This window comes from Lissotriton vulgaris, chromosome 9, assembly GCF_964263255.1.
Source record: "Lissotriton vulgaris chromosome 9, aLisVul1.2, whole genome shotgun sequence".
Lineage (NCBI taxonomy): Eukaryota > Metazoa > Chordata > Amphibia > Caudata > Salamandridae > Lissotriton > Lissotriton vulgaris.
The window spans coordinates 705136264-705158010 of NC_141697.1; the positions used below are offsets into that span (position 1 = coordinate 705136264).

Genomic DNA, 21747 nt, shown 5'->3' on the forward strand with positions numbered 1-21747 from the left:
GTTCTCCCATAAAGACTGCATTCCCATTCCCTTTTTTCCCCACTCGTGCTACTAACTGGTCATTAAGTGGCTGCTTCGCTGCTGTTCCGAGTTATTGACTCCAGTGCCGCAGTTGGGGTTTGACTGTTACCCTCTTGTATAGTTTGGAATTCCATACATGAGGTGCTTGGCTTACACAGGAGCGCCATAACTTATGTACATTGCATTACTGTGTGAATATAATGGTCGTACTACACATTCGATGTGGAAATTGAGACTTGGAATCTATTTTGTACATTGGATTGATATATATACTGGCACTACTAGTTGTGACACTGCTTTTGTTACTTTTTGCCCTGAAGAAGTGCAGCTTTGGACGAAACTTGTTTGCTGCCTGAGTGTCGTATATATAAGGACCATTTGAATCTATGTTTAAATTAAAAGAAGATTTACACAATATTCTGGAATTTGTTTTTTGGACTGTTGACCTTGACTTATAAATGTTATTGGTTGCACCGTACTGTATGTTTTTGCTAACGTGGAACCTGTTTTTGGACCACACCTTGACAGCAGGTTTTGATATTGTGTGCACACTTTATGAATATTTCTATTTTGTAAATTTGGAATATACAGAAAAAGGTCTGTGTTCCGCAGTGGTGTGCTGTCAGTTTTATGCTTTGATTGCATTCCCATATTGGTCAATGTTCTTTTGAAATTATGGAGCCAATCAATCTTCTGTGAGCAGGCAGCCTCCATAACATCCCTCAGAGCTTCAGCATAATTACCTAGCTCAGGGGTGGACTACAGTCTACGCCACTGTAAGATTGGACGGAGTCTTGCTGTATCTACTAGGGATTTTCAGCATAAGTCATAAAGCAAAGGTTTGAGGGGCATGCTTCATGTCATGTTCTTCGTGTTACATTTCACAAAAAACGTATTCTCTGCTACAGTGAGTTGGGCTAAATCTGTAAAGCCCCAAAGTTTTGAACAGTAGAGAACTGTGCCTACTACTTTGGCTTCATAAATTCGAAGTATTAGAATAATTGGCTTAGTAAATGAGATTTGAATTCTTTAACTAATGTGCCTGCTATTTGATGGTGTTTGAGGGCCATTATTTCAACTTGTGATTTCTAGGACAGATTATTGGCCAAAGTAACTTCTAAATAACCAAAACATCAGTTTGTTTGAGGGAATTGCCACCCAGCTTCAATGCCCCTAAAAAAAGACGTATGTTGATTCAATGCCATTAATCTCATTTTGGTAAAGTTAATACCTGAACCTCGAATCGTGCGGAATTCCTCAAAGCGAAGAAGCATTTGTTGCTACCTACTAGGGGTTTTTGAAATTATAAGCGTATCATCCGCAAACATTAAGATATAAATCTTTGTACCTGCTACTTTTGGGGCATCTGTTGGGCAGCTAGCCAAGAATTGGGAGACTGCATTCAAAAATAAAGAAAATAGTGTCAGGCCAAGACACACCCTTGGCGACCACGCCTTTTTCTATCGGAAATCAGTCCGTGGTATGACCCTGAGCGCCCCATCGGTCTTTGGCAAAGTTTCCCTCATGAGGGTAAACTAATAAGGAAAGCAGGACCATGGGCATACCCAGGTTGTGTTGTACCATCCACAGTTTCTTGCCCGAGACTAAATCGAATGCTGACTTAAGCATTCATACTGCCCTTGGCGATCATCACCATCCTCCAATAAAGTAGCAAGAAACAAAATACTTGATCAATGTTACTAACACGCTCCCAAAGGCCCAGCTGTAGTGAGAAAGGATGTCATGTGCTGAAAACCATTCCTGTACCTTTGCCAATATTAGGCTTAGCACAACCTTTTTTTATTGAATCTATTAGGCTTATTGGCCTATAGTTACCTGGTAAGGATCTGTTACATTTTTTGGAGATGGGTATTAGCTTGGCGCCTATCCAAGAATCCGGAATGGTGGCAACCCCACAAGCTATTACATTGGCTAGCAATATTATATAGCTTGACCTAGTAAGCCTATCATGCAAAAAAAATTCAGACTGTTTACTATCGAGGCCAGGAGCTCCACCCCCCTTAACTGCATCTTGGGCTTCTTTTACATCTGCTAATTCAAAAGTAAAATCTGCAAAATCTGGTAAGGTGTGTAAATCCCCTGAGTTATCATGAATGCTAACTTTATTCATGTTTCAGGCCACATTTTTTTATTCTTTTTTTGTCTTTATCATACTGGATGCTTTAGAGTTATCTTTAGGTTACCTGTTGATGTCATTTCTATTATTGAAACTATTAGCCAATTTTATCATGGTTTTCTATATTTTACCTGTTTATTGCGAAAGTGATCTGCCTGAACCATTTTAGCCTGTGATGTCTTGCATTCACTTAACTGTATCATTATCTGAAGATTTTGCATTCAGACTGATCGAGATTTGACCTGTACATGTAATTTGGAATTATTGCACCCTACAGACTAGCAAGGTGGATCTCCTAGGTACAATATCTGTTTTTCACATACTGCACAGGCTATTACCCACAAGACACATTCCCATTAAAATGAGAACACATTTGCTTAAATGCTTCACTTCCTCCTCAACAGAATTAATATGTATTTGGCAGTATGTTTCAATACAATGATTTGAGTACCCATTTCTGTTGATTGGCAACCTAAGAAGGGCACTATTGTAGTTAATGTATTAGCCATTGAAGCTTCTATGGGGAGCAGAGACCATTCTCTAGAGTCTCTTTCAAGTGTAGACAATTTGGAAAATAAGTAATGTGCCCCAACTTCAGGTTGAGCTTTTCAATAATAATGGTGCCACTACTTGAGGTAAGCCTGAATACATCTAATCAATCAGTCAATCAATCAATCAGGGATTTGTTAGGCATGTTACTCCCCGTGAGGGTTTCAAGGCACGGGGGTCAAGGTGAGCAGAGGATAAGCAGCTCCGGTCATTCAAAGAGCAAGGTCTTGAGGGTCTTCCTGAAAATGTGCAGACTTCTGAAGATGTGCTCTATTGAGGTTGTTAGACTCTTGAGATTAATATTGAGTTCCACAGGATTTAGAGTAAGCTACGTTAAAAAAATGCTTTGTGCCATCAGTTGCTGAAGATTCACCCATTTGTACACCATCTAAAGTAGCAGATTTCTGATAGATACATCTGCCAGTGGATTTCTCACCTTGTGAATATCCCCTTGCGTCAGCAACATTCGGAAATTCTTTTCGTAGCTTTGCGCAGACGTGGACTTGGACGTCATAGAGACACAGCATCGCACGCGACTCCCATAAATTGGATTACAAGTTCACAATCGGTAGGAGTAGATGACAATCTCCTTCCACCCACTGTATCAAACCGACAGTTCAGTTAATTAATCTTATTGCTTCACCTTTATCAGAGGGTCTACTTTCAAAACTTTGAGTAATACCACGTGGTCACATCATTTCTTTTTTATCAGTGATGCCATTATTCACGTTGTTTAATAGCACAACTGCCTCTCATTTTGTTATGTTTAGAAATAAAAAACAGTTAACAATAACTTACAGAAATCGTGAGTCGAGTTAGGCTGGACAGAGGCTTGCGCCTCCAGTCGACTTGCAAAATGGCATTGTAGATGTAAATGTAAATGTCATGGTACTTATAGAGCGCACTGTCACCAGACGGTCACCTTGCGGTGTCGCTTATTCGGCTTCCTGGCGCTGATACTCATACCGCCGTGGAACCCCTCCTGGCTTTCCCTGTGAAGTGTCCACTCCTGGGCACCCCCAGGGTGAAGCCAGGCATCCTTAGCGCTGTTGGGGCCGGTGTGGGGGCTAAGCAAGCTATTGCCCAGAGTTGCAGCGTGGGGCCCGTGATTAGAATAGGCACCGAGGCGAGAATTAACAGGTCCGAGGAAATTGAGCCAGAGACCCTGCTGAGGCAGGAATCGAACCCTGGTCCCTGGCCAGAACTCTGCATCAGGGTCTGCCGCTCTAACCATTGAGCCACACTCCTCCATGTGCTTGTCTCTCTCTGGGCTATGATGCTCAGCTTATGATCTGTGTCAGTGATCAGATAATTCTTGTATGCTGCAAGACGGTGGGCGGTGCCAACTGAGTTCAAAATTGGTCCGGCTCCAAGGCTGCTGCACAAGCACCACGTTTCCTATAGAATACCTCCCCTCCTAAGATTACTGATAATTGAACTTTCACATGACATAAAGCAGGAAACTTTCAACAAGGTTGGTTCAATGATGTAAATTATAACCTCAAGGTAAAAATGTTACCCAGAACACTGTTACCTATCTGCAATCCTTTGTCGGAAGAAAACGCCTCTGTTTGCATGATCACCCGCAAAGTATTGAACTGATACTCCTGGTTTTGCGACTCTGATACTGCATTGAGGCCAGTTAACCAGACCTCAGTGCCAGTGCTCTGACCCTCAAAAGTCTGTTTGATTGGCTTTTACCCAATTGGTACAACTTTACTTATAAGTCCCTAGTATATGGTACCAGGCGTACCAAAGGGCCTATAAGTTAAAGTCTCCCACCAGGGCTGCTGCACTTATTGTGGATATGACTACATGAAAACATGCCTCCCGACCTGCCACTGCAGATTGGCATAGCAGTTTTAAACTGCTAACTCGACGTTGCCATTTAAACTAATGGCAAAGCCCAAACTTTCCTTTTTAATCTATATAAGCCACCCGTACAGCAGACCTATCAAGTGCTGTTGCAAGGGGCTTTATATTAAAAGGTAGGATATTAGGAAGAACCCCATGTTCCAAAAGGCTAGTAGCCCCATTGGCGTCCACAGGGTTATACACTGACAACTCAGTTATGCTATCTTCTGAACTGGACGACTACATTAGGTACTTCAAGGAATCATAATAATCATTACATTAACAACAACTTGATGTCCAAGAATTAAAAGTAACTTTTAAAGAAATGCAACTTTAAGAAAGTTACCGCTCTTTTGTCCAAATTCTCCAGTGGCCATTAGCAGATGCTGACCACCAGACAGTCCTCTGACCTCCTGGGAGAAGTATGAATGACTTCCAAGGGCGGGAACAATAGAGGCCTGCCATTGGAAGAGGTGTTACCTCCCCCTGACAGGAAGCTATACAGTGTCTGAGCCCAAATGGCGATCTACAAAGAGAGAAGCCACCTTTGAAGGACAAATGGTTGATACACAAGAGAGGGGTGGGTTGAGAGGTTGTGCCCCTGGGAGTTCCTCCTTACCTGTACTTCGCCAAATCCTACGCAAGACAGACTTTATCTGTGTCACAAAACCTGAAAGAGAAAGGAAAAGGGGTTAAACTTCTTTACACCACTGTCACCCTCACAGTTAAAGGCGACAGTTTCTATAAACGGAGAGGCGGGTTCGGGGACAGGGAGAACCAATCCTGTGGAGTCCGGCCAGAGGGAAGGAGAACTAAGAAGGCAGAAGGGCGACGAAAGAAGATGATGCCAACAGCTGGAGAGAAGCGTCAAAAGCCACCTGAGGAAAAGGACAGGCTGCTCAGGACACCATGCAGCGGAGAAAGACAGCGGACACTTCAGAGCCCGGCAAAGAAGACATTGAGCAGGAGAGACCCAAAGGACCCGCTTTCATTAGAGAAGATGAGTCCGGTCCAGAGGAGTAGTGGATTGCCGCGGAGGATGCTGAACAGCCACAGCAATTCAGAGTTGCCGCATAGCGTGTGAGTATAAGGCTGGAAGTATTGAGGTTATATATGAGAAGGAAGGAAGAGGAGATGCTATACATGGGAGGTGTTGGTGAAAGGGTACTCTACTATACTATGTCTTCTTGTATTTCACCTAAACGCGCCTAGCCTGCAGAGCACTACATATCTCATAAGGCACTGGGGTAGAAAATAAAACTGGATAACGGATTCCTCATTTTAGAACAAGGGGAACAAACTATTTGAGAAATCCTCTGAATATCTCAAGCCTCCCTTTACGCTGCCCTAAACTCCGATGACTCTAAATGGTATAGAGTTGACTTTAATACCCTGTATAAAAGAGGGGGTAGGAGACAGGGAGGTTTTCTGTTGCTCTTTCACTCATTTCCATATATATCCCCATCGATTCTTTTTTAGGTCTCGGCCTGGTCCAGCGCATGCGCTAGCCTGGCCGAGACATTTACTAGCTGCTTTGAAAAGTGCTATTTTCCCGGCAACCAGCTTACTATCACGCACACAAGCGTGCGCGTGCCCTGCACAGCTGCCATTGTGCACAGCTGCCATTTGGCTTCTTTTATTGCACGTGTGAAGGCCCTCCCTTACCACGCGTGCCTCGCTTCAATGCCAGCGTCACTCTGCTGGCCACCATGTCCATCCTTCTTTCTTTCACACTCGGTGCCGGCACTTTGCCCTTCCCCCTCTCTCCTTTGCATGTCCCGATATATACATAGACCTGTCCATGCAATTTCTCGCAGAATGAAAACATTACATCCGCATTTCCAAACATATAAACACATTGCTGGTTACAATAAGCTTCCATGTACCTTACACATTACATAAGGTTTGACTGGTATCAATGGAAAAGTGACCGCAGAAAGGAAAGGAGTCCTGGGCGAGCGTTTGCTTTCTCAGAAATAGAAGTTCTGAAACTTGTTTGCTGCTTTCTCTGAGGCACGCTCTGCAACTTGTTAAAGTTGGCCCTGCCACGCATAGACAGTTTTTACGAAAATGTTCAGGACACGGTTTTGCGTTAAGTGAGGAGTGAATATATTGTGCAATGCTGCTTGACCTGCACCTGCCACATCAGTTCTTCTTTACCTACCTCTGTAACTGAATTTATTTATTGAAATATTTTAAAGATGTGCTCGTTACCAAACTCGAGTGCAGTGTCGATGGAGTAACTGCATTTCGCTGTCAAAACCACTAGATGTCTCTAAAGATTCACTAAATGCTGCCGAGATTCTTCCAGAGAAATGCGTATTTGTGTAATCCCTTATTAGTGTCCCAGGTCTGCTGTTCCTAACTGCTGTGTAAACAGCAGGGGTTGCAGCTACCCAGTTTAGCCTGGGGAACTCTGGTCATCAACTTCGGAAGAATGAGAAACTAATTTGGCCTTGTGGGATGCAAACTCGTGACAGGTGGGCTAGCCAGGGAATTCAAGGGGAGGGCCGAGCCAGGGGTCTGGTTTGAATGTACAAGCAGTCTGCAAAAAATTTATGAGAATCTTGAATTTCTTTTAAACACAACACATAGCAGCCACACAACATAAGACAGTGGTTACACAGTACATAACAGACCGCACCTGCGTAACATTTACCTGCTAAATAACATAGTAGCTACATAACCACATGTATGTCAGTAGCAGCAGTAACTACATGTTGCATAACATAGCAAACACCTGATACAGAAGACAGCAGCTGCAAATAATACACGTATTCAGCAGCAATACAAAACATAAACAGCAGTCACACATAACATAACAGACCGTGATTACATCTGCCACATAACATTTATGGAGAGCAGGTACATAACATAGATATCGGCTACATAATATGTACAGCCGCAGATTTGCGTTACAAAGAATGCCGTAGCATGGCCAGCAACCAGATAATAAACCGCAGCAGAAGCAGCTACATATTATATAATATAGCATGACATAGTAACCATAGCACAACAAGGCATGGAGTGCATGGGGGAGGGTAAAGGAGCACAAGGGCCACACTCTGCTACTCTTTGATGCTACATTACTTTCCTCCATCTGGATAATGTTGATTGGGCAGAGGTAGAGGGTTCAGTGTAACTTTAACTCATCTTCCTCGCCACTACCCCTAGCCCTCCATCCCATTCCAGTAGGCCACCTGGAAGGTAATCAAATGCAACAAGCATTGGCATTGCCAATAGATCTCGCTTTTGGGCCCTTATAAGTATTTAGTTATGCAGCACAATGTACTTGGTGCAATAATATCAACTGTTGCAGGCTAAAAACGTATAAGGTCCCAAAGGTGAGACCTATTGGCTATGCCAATGCTTGTTTTAATTATTATAACTTTACACGCACCATTTTCTTCCTGAGCACCAAAGGAGGTAGTGAAGGGAGATTATTGAATTTCTCTTGAATAAATGTTTTCTGCAACTCTCTTTTATCTGAGATTCCTGGGGTCCTTCCGCATCCGAAGACCTAGAGCAAGATGAAAGAAGATAAAGAAAATCTCACCAACATTTTAGGACGATTCCTCACAAATATACATGTTTTCACATGCAATAAACTCAAAATACAGACACCACTGCAAAACAAACCATGCCTCCTTGCTTATATATCCGTCCCAGTCTCCTAAAGGTTGCTCTTTCGTTCGGGTAAACAGTTTAACTTCGGGGACAGAGAGGATAGACCAGTTCCCAAACGGTGCCTGTCTTGTGGAAAAGTCACTCCTGAGCCCCAGATTGAAAAGGTGAATTTCAAGAGTCCCTTGGCTGACTTGCTTTTACAGCTCCAGGGCCACAAAAGCTGAGGAAGCCCGCCCTGGCTAGTCAGTAGCCACAATTGCCTGATTGTCACTGACGTGTAGCCAGGGAGATCATGTCCCTGAATGTGGTGAGAGGCATCAGAGTGCAATTTGGTTGCACAAGACGGACAGTAGCCTTCACCAAAGGTAACTGCTGATTTTGCTATGACCGGGAGTCTAATGGCAACTGGACGTTTGCTGGACTCAAGAAGACTTAAAGGGACATCGACCATGTGAACAAAGTCACACCTACAAGACCATGAACCACGAAGTAGCCTCAGGAAGCTCTGTTTGTAGCACAAAATCCTCAGTAATCCTACAGCATCTTCAAAATCCTTATCATATGAACCTAGACCCCTCCATTGAAGTCTATAGCATTTTGCCTGTAGAGCCTGGAACTGGACTTGAGACTGCTTTGGTGACAACGTAACTGTCCTCGAAATTCTAACTAGCCCCCCATGCCCAGGTTAGTGCCCGATGGAGGGCCAGAGTACCCAAACACAACTCTTTAAAAGGTTTTACAAAGTTTCCACTAAGTGAAGAAGTTCATAATGCTTGTTTTGATTTTTAATGAAAAACTGCAAATTACACTTTACTTCAAAATCTAGATCTTTAGACTCCTCAAGTTGATTTGGTTCATCATAGTGTCTAAAATTGATAAATATAAGAACTACTTTTAAAATGTGATTGGTGTTGGACTTCTTTCATGTTGTGTGACTTCCTTAATTCTATCTTTTTGGTACTTTTGAATGCTTTTATACTTGTTGCTTTGTGTAAGCCTGACTGCTGAAAGCCACATCTTCTTAGGGTTGAGCTAAGGTTTAGCAAACAAGCCTGACTGGACCCAAGTTTGTATCATGAGTGTATTACGTGGTGAGGTCACTCAACCACACAACCACAACCACAATGTCTGTGACTGCTTTTTTAATAAAGCATTTTTTGTTTTTTAAATGCAGCCCATTTTTCTTAAAAGTAAACAGGATGCATTTTAAAAATAATTTCACACACACTCACAAATGGGAAGGGGTCCTGTGGGGAACCCTTCCCGCTTGCGAGTGGTTTACCACCTACTTGAAGTAGGTGGTAAACTGCAAGTGTTTTGCGACTGCAAATGCAGTGACAAAACAATGTTCCATTGCATTGTGACTCGCTATTAGGAAGACACGCTCCTTCCTAATAGCGAGAGTCGCAAACACTATTTACGAGTCACCGACTAGCAAAATAGCGTTTGTACATTCCCAGACCCTTGTTTGCGGTTACAAACTGCCCGATTTTCCATTTGCAATGGCAAAAAACGGTTGTACATCTGGCCCAAAGGTTTTTATTACAGACTCAGAAACAAACTGATATAAAAGAGTCTCAAAGGCATATTGTGAAATATAGTATCCCAAGAATAAATCCAAACCTTCCAATGAAATTCAGTCTGAACAAAAGAAAGCCCACCAAGAACTCAGTGGCTGCACTACAAATGATAAGAAACAGGTTTATTGCAGAATTTGAGCCTCCGCTTAGTTATTATTAGCTCCCAATCTAGCTTACCCTACTCTATGCTAACCGTGTAGATGCCCTGATTACCTACAGGAAAGCAGGAAACAGGTGTCAGTATGATTGAGTCTTCCGTAAAAGTACCCCAAGCCTAGAGTGTATAGCATAAAGGCTACACAGTGAGAGACATAGCATAAGTGGTCTGTACCTCATGAAATCCTAAAGGTGCTCTCTAACTAACAACATCTATTGGCACACAAAGTATTCAAGGTAACCAGCATCATTCCTTTCCAGTACTTTTCCATCGTCCTAGGTGGAATTTAGCTACATTCAACTTTTCTCCCACGCTTTCAATTGAGCCCATTCGATTGTTATTGAGCGTCCCTTCTCCGCCATGGGAATGCTTCGCCCACCTTGTTGCCAAAGTTTCCTTCCGTGCCTTGCTATCCCTACGAACAAACAATGCCCTACTCTATCTAATGAAGCCTTCCTTGTATCTGCACCTTCACAGAAGAGAACATTCTAGCAGAAAATTCTCATGTGAAAATTTAAACATTGAAATTCAGAAACTTCAGGTCCTTGCTTACGCTAATTTAACACAGCAGTTAAAGTACACTTGGTATTTGAATATAAGTGCGCACACATTCCACAATTAGTCAAAGGGATTTTGAGCACCCTGCTGACACGTCACAGCTGAATTACCTCATGCATCATGGTCCATGTGATTCAATGTTGCTCGCTTCACACACAGTTCTCACAGTTTGTTGGCCAGTGCCAGTACCAGTATTCTTTTCAAGTGTATCCCCATCCCTCAGAGTAGACACGTGTTTCTAGATTCCTCTTTCATCAGTGGGGAAAAATGTTCGTAGGTCGCTGGACGTGCTGCCGCAGTTTCCTCAGGGTTAGTGCCACTCTTAGCACGCAGGTGCTCACAGAGCTCGTCAGCTCACGGCCCACGGAAGCCATCTTAAACAGTCAAAGGGATTTGGAGCACCCTGCTGACACGTCACAGCTGAATTACCTCATGCATCATGGTCGATGTGATTCAATGTTGCTCGCTTCACACATTCCACAATTAATACATGTATGAAATATTAGGTGAAATAAATCCGAACTATATCAAATTTTGAATTATATTGTTAAACATTCGTATGATTACGAACAAAAAATACATTTCTATTCAACATTAGTATGCACATAATCCTGGTGGGTTATAGAGCATTTCAGTTTGAAATCCCTATTGTTTTATTAGAAAAGTAGAACACACGAGATAAAGAAATATTAATTTACATAGATCAACATAAATAAGTGACATGTAAGGGAAGAGACAAATTAGGCTGCCCCAGCGCCGTGCATAGGCAATTTACTTTCCATGTACTCCTTCCTCTCTTGTTTAAGGAGCCTAGAGAGCAGCCTGTCGGCACTGTACAACTGTCGGCGCTCTACACTTTATTTGAGGCTACGGCAACCGAGTGGGAAAATGGAAGGGAAAGCAATTAATTCCCCTTATGGCTTAGCAACAGGTGCAAATACGTTTGGTTCCTGGCTTTTGTCCCTGAATGAATAACTGGATTTCAAATTTGGTTTATTGAAGACCTGTTTATTTTCTGCAATTTCCACTCTTTGCTTTTCCCTGACATTTCAGCAGCAAATGGGTTGTTGAATGTCTAAGGGAAAGTGAGAAGTCAAACTGTTGTTGCCCTTGGTGGTCTTTTTGTGTGAGTTTGAGTGTTTTTTACTACTCTTGGCATTTTGGTGAATTGCAGTCAGATTGAACCTCTTATACTGGGTTACCTTCTTGTGTCTGTATAGTCGGCACTGCATCTGAGTATGTGTTGTCTTCAATTTCTTATTAAAAAATTACTAATTGAGTTGCTATATTTTGGAGAAAATCCATTCTAGACTGATCAGGTTTACAGAAATTGATAAACTTGCTGCATTTTATCCATTCCTTGTACTGAATTTTGATCCTTTTACATATATTTTTCTCTTTTAGAAGTGTGCAAGGTTGTAGTGCTGCATATATCCGGGAAGCCTGATGATATTAACAAACTGAAGGAGGAAATCGTTCACCTCACAGAGCGCCACTTGTTTAAGGATACCATAGTCAGTGATGGACTTCCAGCACTCAAAGACACTGAATGCGTTCAATCTTTGAAAGGGATGAGCAGCCATTGCTCTCTCATTCGAGACGCAAGAGGGATTACTATTCAAGGTTTGTTGCCTTATGCTGCTGCTGTCTGTGGGAGAGTGGAAACCCTCCTCCGCCAGAATCTAATCTATCGGTTCAAAGCTGAGGCAAAGTCTAGGCGTGTGCAGTGGGAGTATGAGGACAGAGGGCAAATTATTTTGTTCAATGCTTCCACAAATCTATTGATCGAGAACGCCTACGAGAAGGATGAAGACTTCCTCAATCTCACAATCAATGGAAATGACGTCAAGCTGAAGACAAGGCAAGGTGCAGGCATGATACTAGGAAGCCAAAATCATTTCAGGATCAGAAGAGTAAACAAGATATCAGGTAAGAGTTGTGACACAAGTTTGTTATTTCCTCTGTTCTAACTCAAATTATTAGAGACCCGAAAGTAGAAACACATGGAAGGATGGGGTCCTCCCATGATAAAAACCTGGCTATCCTATTTGTTCAGACACAGAAGTATTGATTGTGTCTGATATGAACATGAGTATGGAAAGAGCTTGTTCTATGACATTAATATTTTAAAAAGCTGCAGAATATTTGAATGCAATGGGTGTACCCTAACTCGTGTATTATCTTTAATTTACCAATGATGTCACACACATAATTGTTCATTGCACAAGAGGAGTTCCATAAGACAGTGGACACAGCATAACACTTACGTACGCCATCCTGTCCTTTCATTTTATAACACCTGCTCGTATGTGCCTTTGTGCAACTGATAGCGGGGTTGTGTCAGCGTCCTGCTGCACTCCGCGTATCCCCCCTTTTTACAGTTGCTTATGCATTCCAGGTCATGTATGACACAGCATGCGGAGGGAGAAGTGAGTCTAACGCCAGAAAAGTGATGACTGCATGCACTGACCTTCAGGGTGAGGACAGGTATGCCAGCTCTGACAAGCCAGCTGGTACCAGCTGGCCAATATATTTGAGAGACGACAACCTCTCCGCTACTGGCAATGGCAGTTGTGGGCTGTAGATGCAAAGTACTCAGTTACTCTTTGTGATCTGTGTATTCCTGACCGCTATAGCAATGTCAACAGATCATCCCATTGTCCTTCTTGGGGACTAACAAAGATTTCAACAAATCATTACTAGCTATCTGCCAGGACTGAGCACATGGGAGACTATATGACATCAATTCCAGGTAACCTCTGAACGGAGGTTGATCACTGCCTAGACTCACTAAGGTACCCTAAGATGGACAAGGGGCTACTTACAACTAGAATATTGAGATTGGTCACTCACTAGTGAGTATGATCTCTGGGCTGAGCATTCCATTGCGAGCAAACATTACGGTTCTGGGAGAGGCTTCAGTCATCATTATTTACTTTTACTCTTAGTACAGGTTACTTCTCCATCATAAGGGTATAGGATGGCACCAGACCTGTTATAACTATGATAAGGGTAGATCATTGTCCTGTTCAGTGCAGCCAAGAGGATTCTCAATGCATAATAAGACACATTCTTTATTATATCTTGTACACCAGTCACAAAATAGAAAGTATCTGAAGGTGACCCTGGTACCTGCACCGGCTCTTATAAGTACGGCATGCCTGCTAACAATTGTGTTACAGCTTCCTGTTGAATTATATTGAACCAGATAAAAAACAGAAGAGTAGAATGATTTTTGGGAGTCTGGACAGATAAACGTACCATTTTGAATTCACTGGAGTAGGACACTGGTGTGCAAATCACGGCTAGAACTATTGTAGCATTCATATGTTTCCGTCTGAGGGACCAAGGTGCGTATTGGACACCCCACCTTCCATTATGAGTTCTCCATTCTCTCATCGGGGGATACTGGGGTCGGACTTAATGATTCTGGCCAGTATCTCCCTGTGAGATAACAGGTATTACACATCTCTGGAATAGGTAATAACCTACTGGAAATAACTGTCGTTTTGCGCAGGTTTTCCCTGATGCCAGAGACTTAAAGGCAGATATTTACCAACTACTCTGAGCAGCTGCTCAATATCTGTGTTGCCGGGTAATAATAGTAGGTGGGGTAGGTCAGGCCTAGTATAGGGCATTTGGGATGGTGGAAAAGCTGTAGAATGTCTGAGGGGAGCATTGACTGCTCCCCTGTGGTGCGTGAAAGAGTTAGTGTGGTGGGATTTTGCCTCTGCGCTGCAGTCTCTGGGTAGGTTTTTACTGGTGCGAATTACCACCTGGTAAAAGTTGGCTGGTGTTAACAGACATGGAAATTATGTGTTTGGAAACATCAAACCACTTGGAGTTGCTTATGGTGGAATTCCTCATTGAGGTCACTGCTCTGAGCAACACGTATTGGAGGCCTTTGAATGATAGTTGGTATTTGCTTTATTGCTCCACAGACCTCAGTTCAGTATCTGTTTATTTATTAAAACCAACTATGGTGATAGAAAGTGCCTCACGAGATTAACCAGAGATTCTTTTTTGTTGCCAATTAAAGAGGCAGTTGCTGCAGAGAGGCCCCTAACTCTACTGTTCATGAAGGATGGCACCAGGCAGAGTCTGGAAGGTCTGGTGAGACAGACAGACGATGCAGAAAACACAACCTTTGATGATACTTCACAGCTGAAGGAGAAGAACCCGAGCGAGCAGATGGCGGTGCTCAACATGGAGAGGACAGCTCTGCAGTTCACTTTCACTCCTCTGGGAGTGAATAGTAATGTAATGAAAGAAGAAGAAAAGGAGCAGGTCAGTACAGTTGATTCATTGTTACAATGCATGCTTGAATGTAGAGACATTGATGAAGACTCTAGCCACTGTCCAATCACAAGGAAGAGCATTTTAATCCACAGCTCTTCAGATTCCTACCCAGGTTAGGGGGCCGTGCGTGCCTCACAGACCTTGTGGCCACCTACTGCAACCACATGGATTTTCTGGCAGTACTTTTCCCAGAGGAGACCCCAAGGCAAGTCCCCTACACAAACTTGCTTTACATGTTGCATACAGCGCTCAGAAGAGAGTTCCATGTAGACCACACACACCATCACACCCCACAGGTTCAGTGCGGGATTGGTTGAATTAGGGTGCATGGTAAGCAGTCATGCTTTTGAAAGTCCCTGCTTAACATGACACAGTGTTTTTTAGCAGCCTTCCGGATCCCGCTGTCTCATCTAGACTCTCAAATAACGGTACAGCAAGGGTTTCTGGGAGCAACCTGTGACGTACTAAACCTTGCTGAGAGGAAAGCAAAATATGAACAGGTCACCTATTTGCTGCAATCCCTCTGAGATGAACCTTCCTGTATTGGGCTATTTATTTTTATTTGATTATTTTGTACCAAGTGCTTGTTTTTTAACATAGTCAATGTATATGATAATAATGGAGAATTGAACGAAGCCGCCTTCCAATGTGCAACAACAAAATGGTAATCAGAATAATAAACTACTTCTGTGGCTGCCCACACTAAATATGCCTCTACTTGCAAAAGGTCGTCTTCATCATGGCAGACCCAGGCCATGCTGGTTCAGAGGAACCTCCAGAGAAATGTGGTAGCAAATCACCAAATAGCAGAACGTCATGGATGGGGGTAGAAATAACTGGTCCTTTCTCTTTGCCAGTCATCACCACAGAGCTTGAGCGATTAAGTAAGGACCAACCTGCAATCACTATCTGAGGGAGTCTAAAGATGGACTTCCATGCGGGTACATATAGTCCTATAATCACCATCTGACAGCTTTAATTGGCTGCAATCTGCATTACGGTAGACATGAAATGATTGAAGATGATATAGCCGGTGGCCTGTGAAGGGGCTTTGGAATACAATTCTGCCTCCAGTACACACTCTGTAATGGGGCAGAGAATGAGATGTCAACCAAACAGAGGTGGCTCCTCTGCTGAGGAGGAGGAGTGTCACCCCACTGCTATTTCAGCAGTGCAAAAAAGGAAAAGAAAATGATAATAACAGGTCGTTTTTGTCATTTTATTTTCCTATGCGGGAGTCAAGCGGGGCGCGGCTCTGTGACGCCAGAGCAGGGGAGGAGTAGATTGCAGTCCTCTAAGTGCACATGATGGTTTCAAACAGTCATGCACACTTGAGATGTTTTCCATTTGGCGGTATTGCACAGCCCCATGATGAACATGCCCAGGCTCCCAGGCACTGCCTGAGTGACCAAACAGGACGCTCAGACCAATAACGACTCTGCTCCTGCAGCGTCATGATTGGCTGGCAGAGTCTGGAAGCGTGGGTGCTTCTGGTGCTTTCAGCAGATGGAAGAGAGCTGTGTGGCAGCGGGAGAGACGTGTGGTGGCGGCCAAGGTATATGTTTTTTTTAAAACCACTCACCCCCCCCCCCCCCCCCACTCCCATTCTGAGGCAGGCGTCTCTACAACCAAAAGATGTAGTGTGGTTGTAAGCCCGAGAATAAAAGGCAACTACAAAATACTGAGTGTCACGGGCATAATATGCAAAGCAGGCCAGCCATTTTTACGGTTTAAGTTATCTGTCAAGGAAACGTGCTTGGCAGCGAAGAAGAGAGTTAGCAACCTAAAGGAGTTTTAAGATCCCAAGTACAATCAACCACCATAAGAGCTTGACCACTGCCATGTAGTAAGATGTTCTCAGAGTTTCTGAGGAATCTGGATTCTACTTTCTAGATTAACTGGACAAAGGAATATCTGAAGTCACAGGTCAAGGTCATAGTTGGTGAATCCACAGGAGTCCAGTATTTGTGAAGCACATAGCAACATGCAAATACCAGTTACCCGATCTTAGTTATTTACATGATAAATAACTAAGATCGGGTAACTGGGATTTTTTTGTCTAATGATTACACCTGTCCTCGGGATAAAGAGGAAAGCCATGGTCGGCTAGACAAAGGCAGCGAGTCGAGAGGGGCCCAGTTTAGTACATATCGACTTGTTAAGAACTGCCGGAGTCTGAGGTGAGATAAGGAAAAAAAAAAAGTAACAAGCAAATTAACAGGTACTGAATTAAAACATAAAGACTGTCCTCACAGGAAAATATAATGGGGGGTGAAAATTGCTGCACTACTGCCTGTGTTTACTTGGAAGAGTGCACATGATCTCACATAACTGAAAAAAGTTGAAAACTCAATATGCTTTGCCTTTGCTACCTGGCAGCAACCTATTGGCTTTGCCAGTGTTTTCCTCTGTTTTCGGTAGAAGGCTGCCAGACGTGCACACACATGCTCGACTGTCACCTTTTGAAAACAAAAACAAAAAATCAGCAGATAAGTAGTGCAGTGGGGACTAATGAACAAACCCACCAAGCGCATGCAAGGGAAAGAGCAGTCTAGCAAAAGAAAAGAGACCAGTGATGGCCTTGTGAAAGAACCATAAAACGAGTGACCTGACAAAACAACATAAAGAGAAGGAAGAGTAAGGGCCTGCAGAGTGCTTGCAATCTGGTTTCCTTACATAGTAAGTGACCGTGATGAGAGGCTTAACTTCGCTGATGTCCACATATGCAAAATGTTGTGGGCTGATGGGCAACCTTATGAGCCTAAAGTCAGCTAAACTACAGTGACAAGTGGGTGAATGTAGCTGTCCAAAAGCCTGTTTCATTATATGTGTTTATTTGTATGTTGTGTGTTGAGATGTGCATTTTGGGATGGCATGAGCTCCCACTAGCAGCCAAAGCTGGTTAGAGGAGGCAGACCTGGAAGCAGAGGTCAGCCCGGGACCAGGGTTCAATTCCCGGCTCGGGGGGTCTTGAGTCCTAAAATGTCCATGGACTCGACAATTCTCGCTCCGGTGTCTATTTGATTCACGGGTTCACACTCTGCGACTCTGGGCAATAGCTTGCTTAATCTCCACAACGGCCCCTCGCGGTGGGATGCCTGGCTTTCACCTTGCGGATACCCTGCCGGGGTTATCTCACAGGGGAATACCAGGACGGGTTCCCTAAGCAAGCGCTTAGAAACCGCTCGGTGATTTGCGATATATAAATTCCTGTACATTTACATTTACATTTACAAAGCTATCTGCAGGTGAGGCCTAAAAACTTCATATGGTATTATATAGAGAGTAACAGACCAAGAAATGGATTATGAATTCATAGTTTGAAAAAGCACTGAGTGATGTAATTAGACTCACCAGTCCAAAACGTATCCCTGATTTAGAGTTTGGTGAATGGGATACACTGTGCCAATGTGCTGGATAGCCCATCTGCCGTATTACAAGTGTGTTAGACCTGCCAGCCATGGTGTGGTCTTCCCCCAATCTTTTTGCCTTCACCCCTCCTGTTTTCTGAGTTCGTTCATAGTAGCACTAAGATTCCCAGGAGGTTGGGTGTTCTCCTCACCTTCAGTTGTGAGGGGGGGCGGAGGGGGGGGGGGGGGCACGTGTTAGGCCCGTCAGCCTTCATTTGGTCTTTCTCCAAACTTTTTGCCTTCATCCTCCTTTTTAGCTGAATTCGTTTTTGTTAGCTTTAAGGCTGTGTGCACTTTACCACTTCTAACCATTGTTAAAGTGCTTGTGCTCGCTCCCTAAAACATCAAATTGGCTAACGCCCAATTGGCACATTTGATTTACTAAAAATTCACTAGTTTATGTCACTACATAAATCCAGGGCCTGGAAATGAAATGCTTCTAGTGAGCCTGCAGCATTGATTGTGCTACCCACTAAAGTAGCACTTTTAAACATGTCTCAGGCCTGCCACTCAGCCAGGCTTAAACATTAATTTTTAATATATTAAGTCACCCTTAAGGTAGGCTCTAAATAGCCCATAGGGTAGGGTGTATTGTATTTGAAAAGTAGCACATGTGCTTTTACATGCCCTGGTAGTGAAAAACTCCTACAATAATTTTTCACTACTGTAGGGGGCAGAGGTCTTCAAACTAAGGGGCGCGCCATCCCTGGGGGGCTGTGGCAGCACTCTTAGGGGGACGCAAATGCTCACAAGCACTTGTAAATGAAGATGGCCTGGAAGTGCAACTTGGCACATTTCCAGGCTGTCCTTGAATTAAAAAAAAAAAATACACGGGGACCTCATAATTTAAAAGAATGCATTTCCACCCATTAGCGTAACTTGCATTTATTTTTCCTCTAAGGTTTCTGAATTATTTTATATGCAGGTAACTGAAAGTGGAAAAACAAGACACTTACAGAATATTTTGTTCCATTTAGCCACGAGGTGGCAGGGTAAAAAACGTGGCTATGAAGAAGAAAATATTCTTCAAGTGCTTTGTTTTTCACTTTCAGTTAATGGCATATAAAATTATGTAGAAACCTTAACTGAAAAATAAACGGAGGGTAAGCTAATCAGATGGAAATACATTCTTTTACATTCTGAAATTTCAATTGAGTAATGTGACCACTGCAGATTTGAGGAATAATGATTTGTGTATTCATAGTGTTAAACAGTCCCAGCTTGGCGCAGAAAGCACTTTGTATATGCAAGTCATTATTTTAAAATGTTATAATACCCTGCATAAGGTAGACCGCTGCAAAAGGATTTGGTGTTTTAAGATGAAACAAGTGCTTTCAACATATATCATTTAATAATAGGTAAACTATACCTAATGCAAACATTTGTCTATTAAAAGTACACTTTTTAGAACTCAGCTTCAAACACCCTGACAATTTGGGGGAGATTTACTAAGATTGTGCGCCGTGTTTGCTTCACATAAGTGACGCAAATCGGTACAACATCTTTTGTTCCCAATTTACTTCTCAGCGCTAAACTTGTTTAGTGCTGGAAGTAACGGAAAAGTAATGCGAAGCAGCACATGGCGCTGCTTTGCATTGCTTTGCGCCATGGGATGTGTACCAAAAGTTTCTCATGCTAACCCCAATTTACTAAATAAAGTAGATTGGATTTTGCAAGAAAAAAATAAGCACATTTTCGAGTGGGCGCAAGGAAGGAGAAATGATTTAATTTCACCTTTGTTTTCCGACTTTACATGTGAGCTGCAGCACACATGCCAAGTGGGAAAATGGTTAAAGTGAGTCTGTACATAGTATTTTGTACGGGAAGGCTTCCTTCCAGTACAAAACCTATGCTAGACTCACAGAGGTATCCTTGCACCATGGCGCACATATATCTCCGTGGCACACAGCAGCTGATTTCAGTGCTAGTGCAAGTGAGAGGAGAATTCCTTATTTTAGTAAATAGAGTGCTCTCCTCCTCTTTCCTTATCATGTAGCACAGCATTTGTGGCTGCTGCAGTGCGCTACATAAAAAATAGTAAATCTGCCCCTTAGTATCATAAAGAATAGCTCATTGTCCACACGAAGCCTCAGGTGCCTCCATCAATTAAATCCTAAACTGGCTTCCAAGCTGCCTTTACTTGTGGTGATTAACCAATTGCACATATTTGCATACTTTCAGGTAGAAGGCACCCCGGTGAGAACAACTGTTTCCTACTTAGCTTTTTGACCCTCCCTGAGCTACACAGATCAGGAAAACTCTGCCCCCAAGCTCCCTTCACTTTGCACAGAGGCACTTCAAGGGTCACAACAATTCTTCAGAGGATGTTGTGTTTTTAAAGAAAAGTATGAGAACTGTTTTTGTAAAATAAAAAAAGGGCATCAAAGAGATAGCCCAGAGGAAATGGTGCTATATGGGGGTGAGGGTTAATTTTGTAGATTACAAATGATGGAGACAGCTACCTCAGAGAGATGCCTTGAGGAAGTTAGGGAGTTTTTGCAGCTTTTTTTTTGTGTGTGTGTAGCAGGTGCAGTTGCATTGGGATCCAGGCTGAAAACACTCCAATTATTGGCCCTAGTGTTTTTGGTCAATTTCTGTTTTGGTTTAATATATTTGTACTTTTATAAATCTCACATATAGCATAGATTATGTGCTACGGAAAAATACCCCTGAAATGATCTCCTAAGCCCCGTCCTGGAGCTCACCCCTGCCCCTTCTACTCTTCATTTTCTTGACATATGTTTTTGGAGGGGGGCCCTACGTAAAAACATGTTGCTTGGGATGGCTCAGAGCAAAAAAGTTTGAAGATCTCTGCTGTAAGGCTTACCTCTCCTATAAGATAACATTGGGTTGCCTTATCATATTTAATAAGTGCTAACTTTTAATTGGAAAAAGGTGCAGATGTCATGTTTGGACTCAAATTAATTGTAATTTAAAATCCTCTTTAAGGGTACCTTTAGATTTTAAGGAACAATTCTGACAATTTTAGAAAGGTGTCATTTTCTTCGCCTAACCATTTGGTGCCTGTTGCCAGTGTCCTGGGTCACATGACTTTGAATAGCTTGACTGTTGGGCTCTGGGTATTCCCCTCACACCGTGAGACAAAAGGGTACTAGATGTTGGCAGAATAGACCATCCAACCAGGATGGCTGAGGGTGGAGCTGTTCCCTGCCCCACTTATACTTCAAAGGGCTGCCTCCAGCACACACACACACAAATGAGCCTGACACTAGTCGTTTGTCACTCCACACTTCTTGGGGCCTTGGCATGGAAAGGGAAGAACTTTCCAGAACCAGATGTGGGGGTAGCCTGGAAGATTCCGCCATTTCAACACATATAAATATTGGGCCTCTTGAACCACTCATCAGTATACTACTGGGCTTGTGGAAGGACTGCATTGGGCCCCAGAGGACTGCCCTGCTGCTTGAGGCCTGCATTGTACCTCAGAGGACTGCCTTGCTTCTACCAGAGGACTGCCCTGCTTCTTGAGTCTTGCCTTGCCCCCCAGGGCACTGTCCTGTTGCTTGAGGCCTACCTTACTGCTTGAACCAAGGA

At 43.1% G+C, this 21747-nt stretch overlaps 1 protein-coding gene across 1 annotated transcript in view; it reads left to right on the plus strand.

Annotated features, from left to right (window-relative positions):
- The window catches only part of LOC147692141 (uncharacterized), a 605572-nt gene that overhangs the window by 509179 nt on the left and 74646 nt on the right, over positions 1-21747 (plus strand). Inside the window, exons 16-17 of the mRNA XM_086939503.1 lie at positions 11888-12412; positions 14523-14770. Of these exons, the coding sequence (XP_086795629.1) occupies positions 11888-12412; positions 14523-14770 (773 nt within the window). The remainder of the gene's footprint in view (positions 1-11887; positions 12413-14522; positions 14771-21747) is intronic.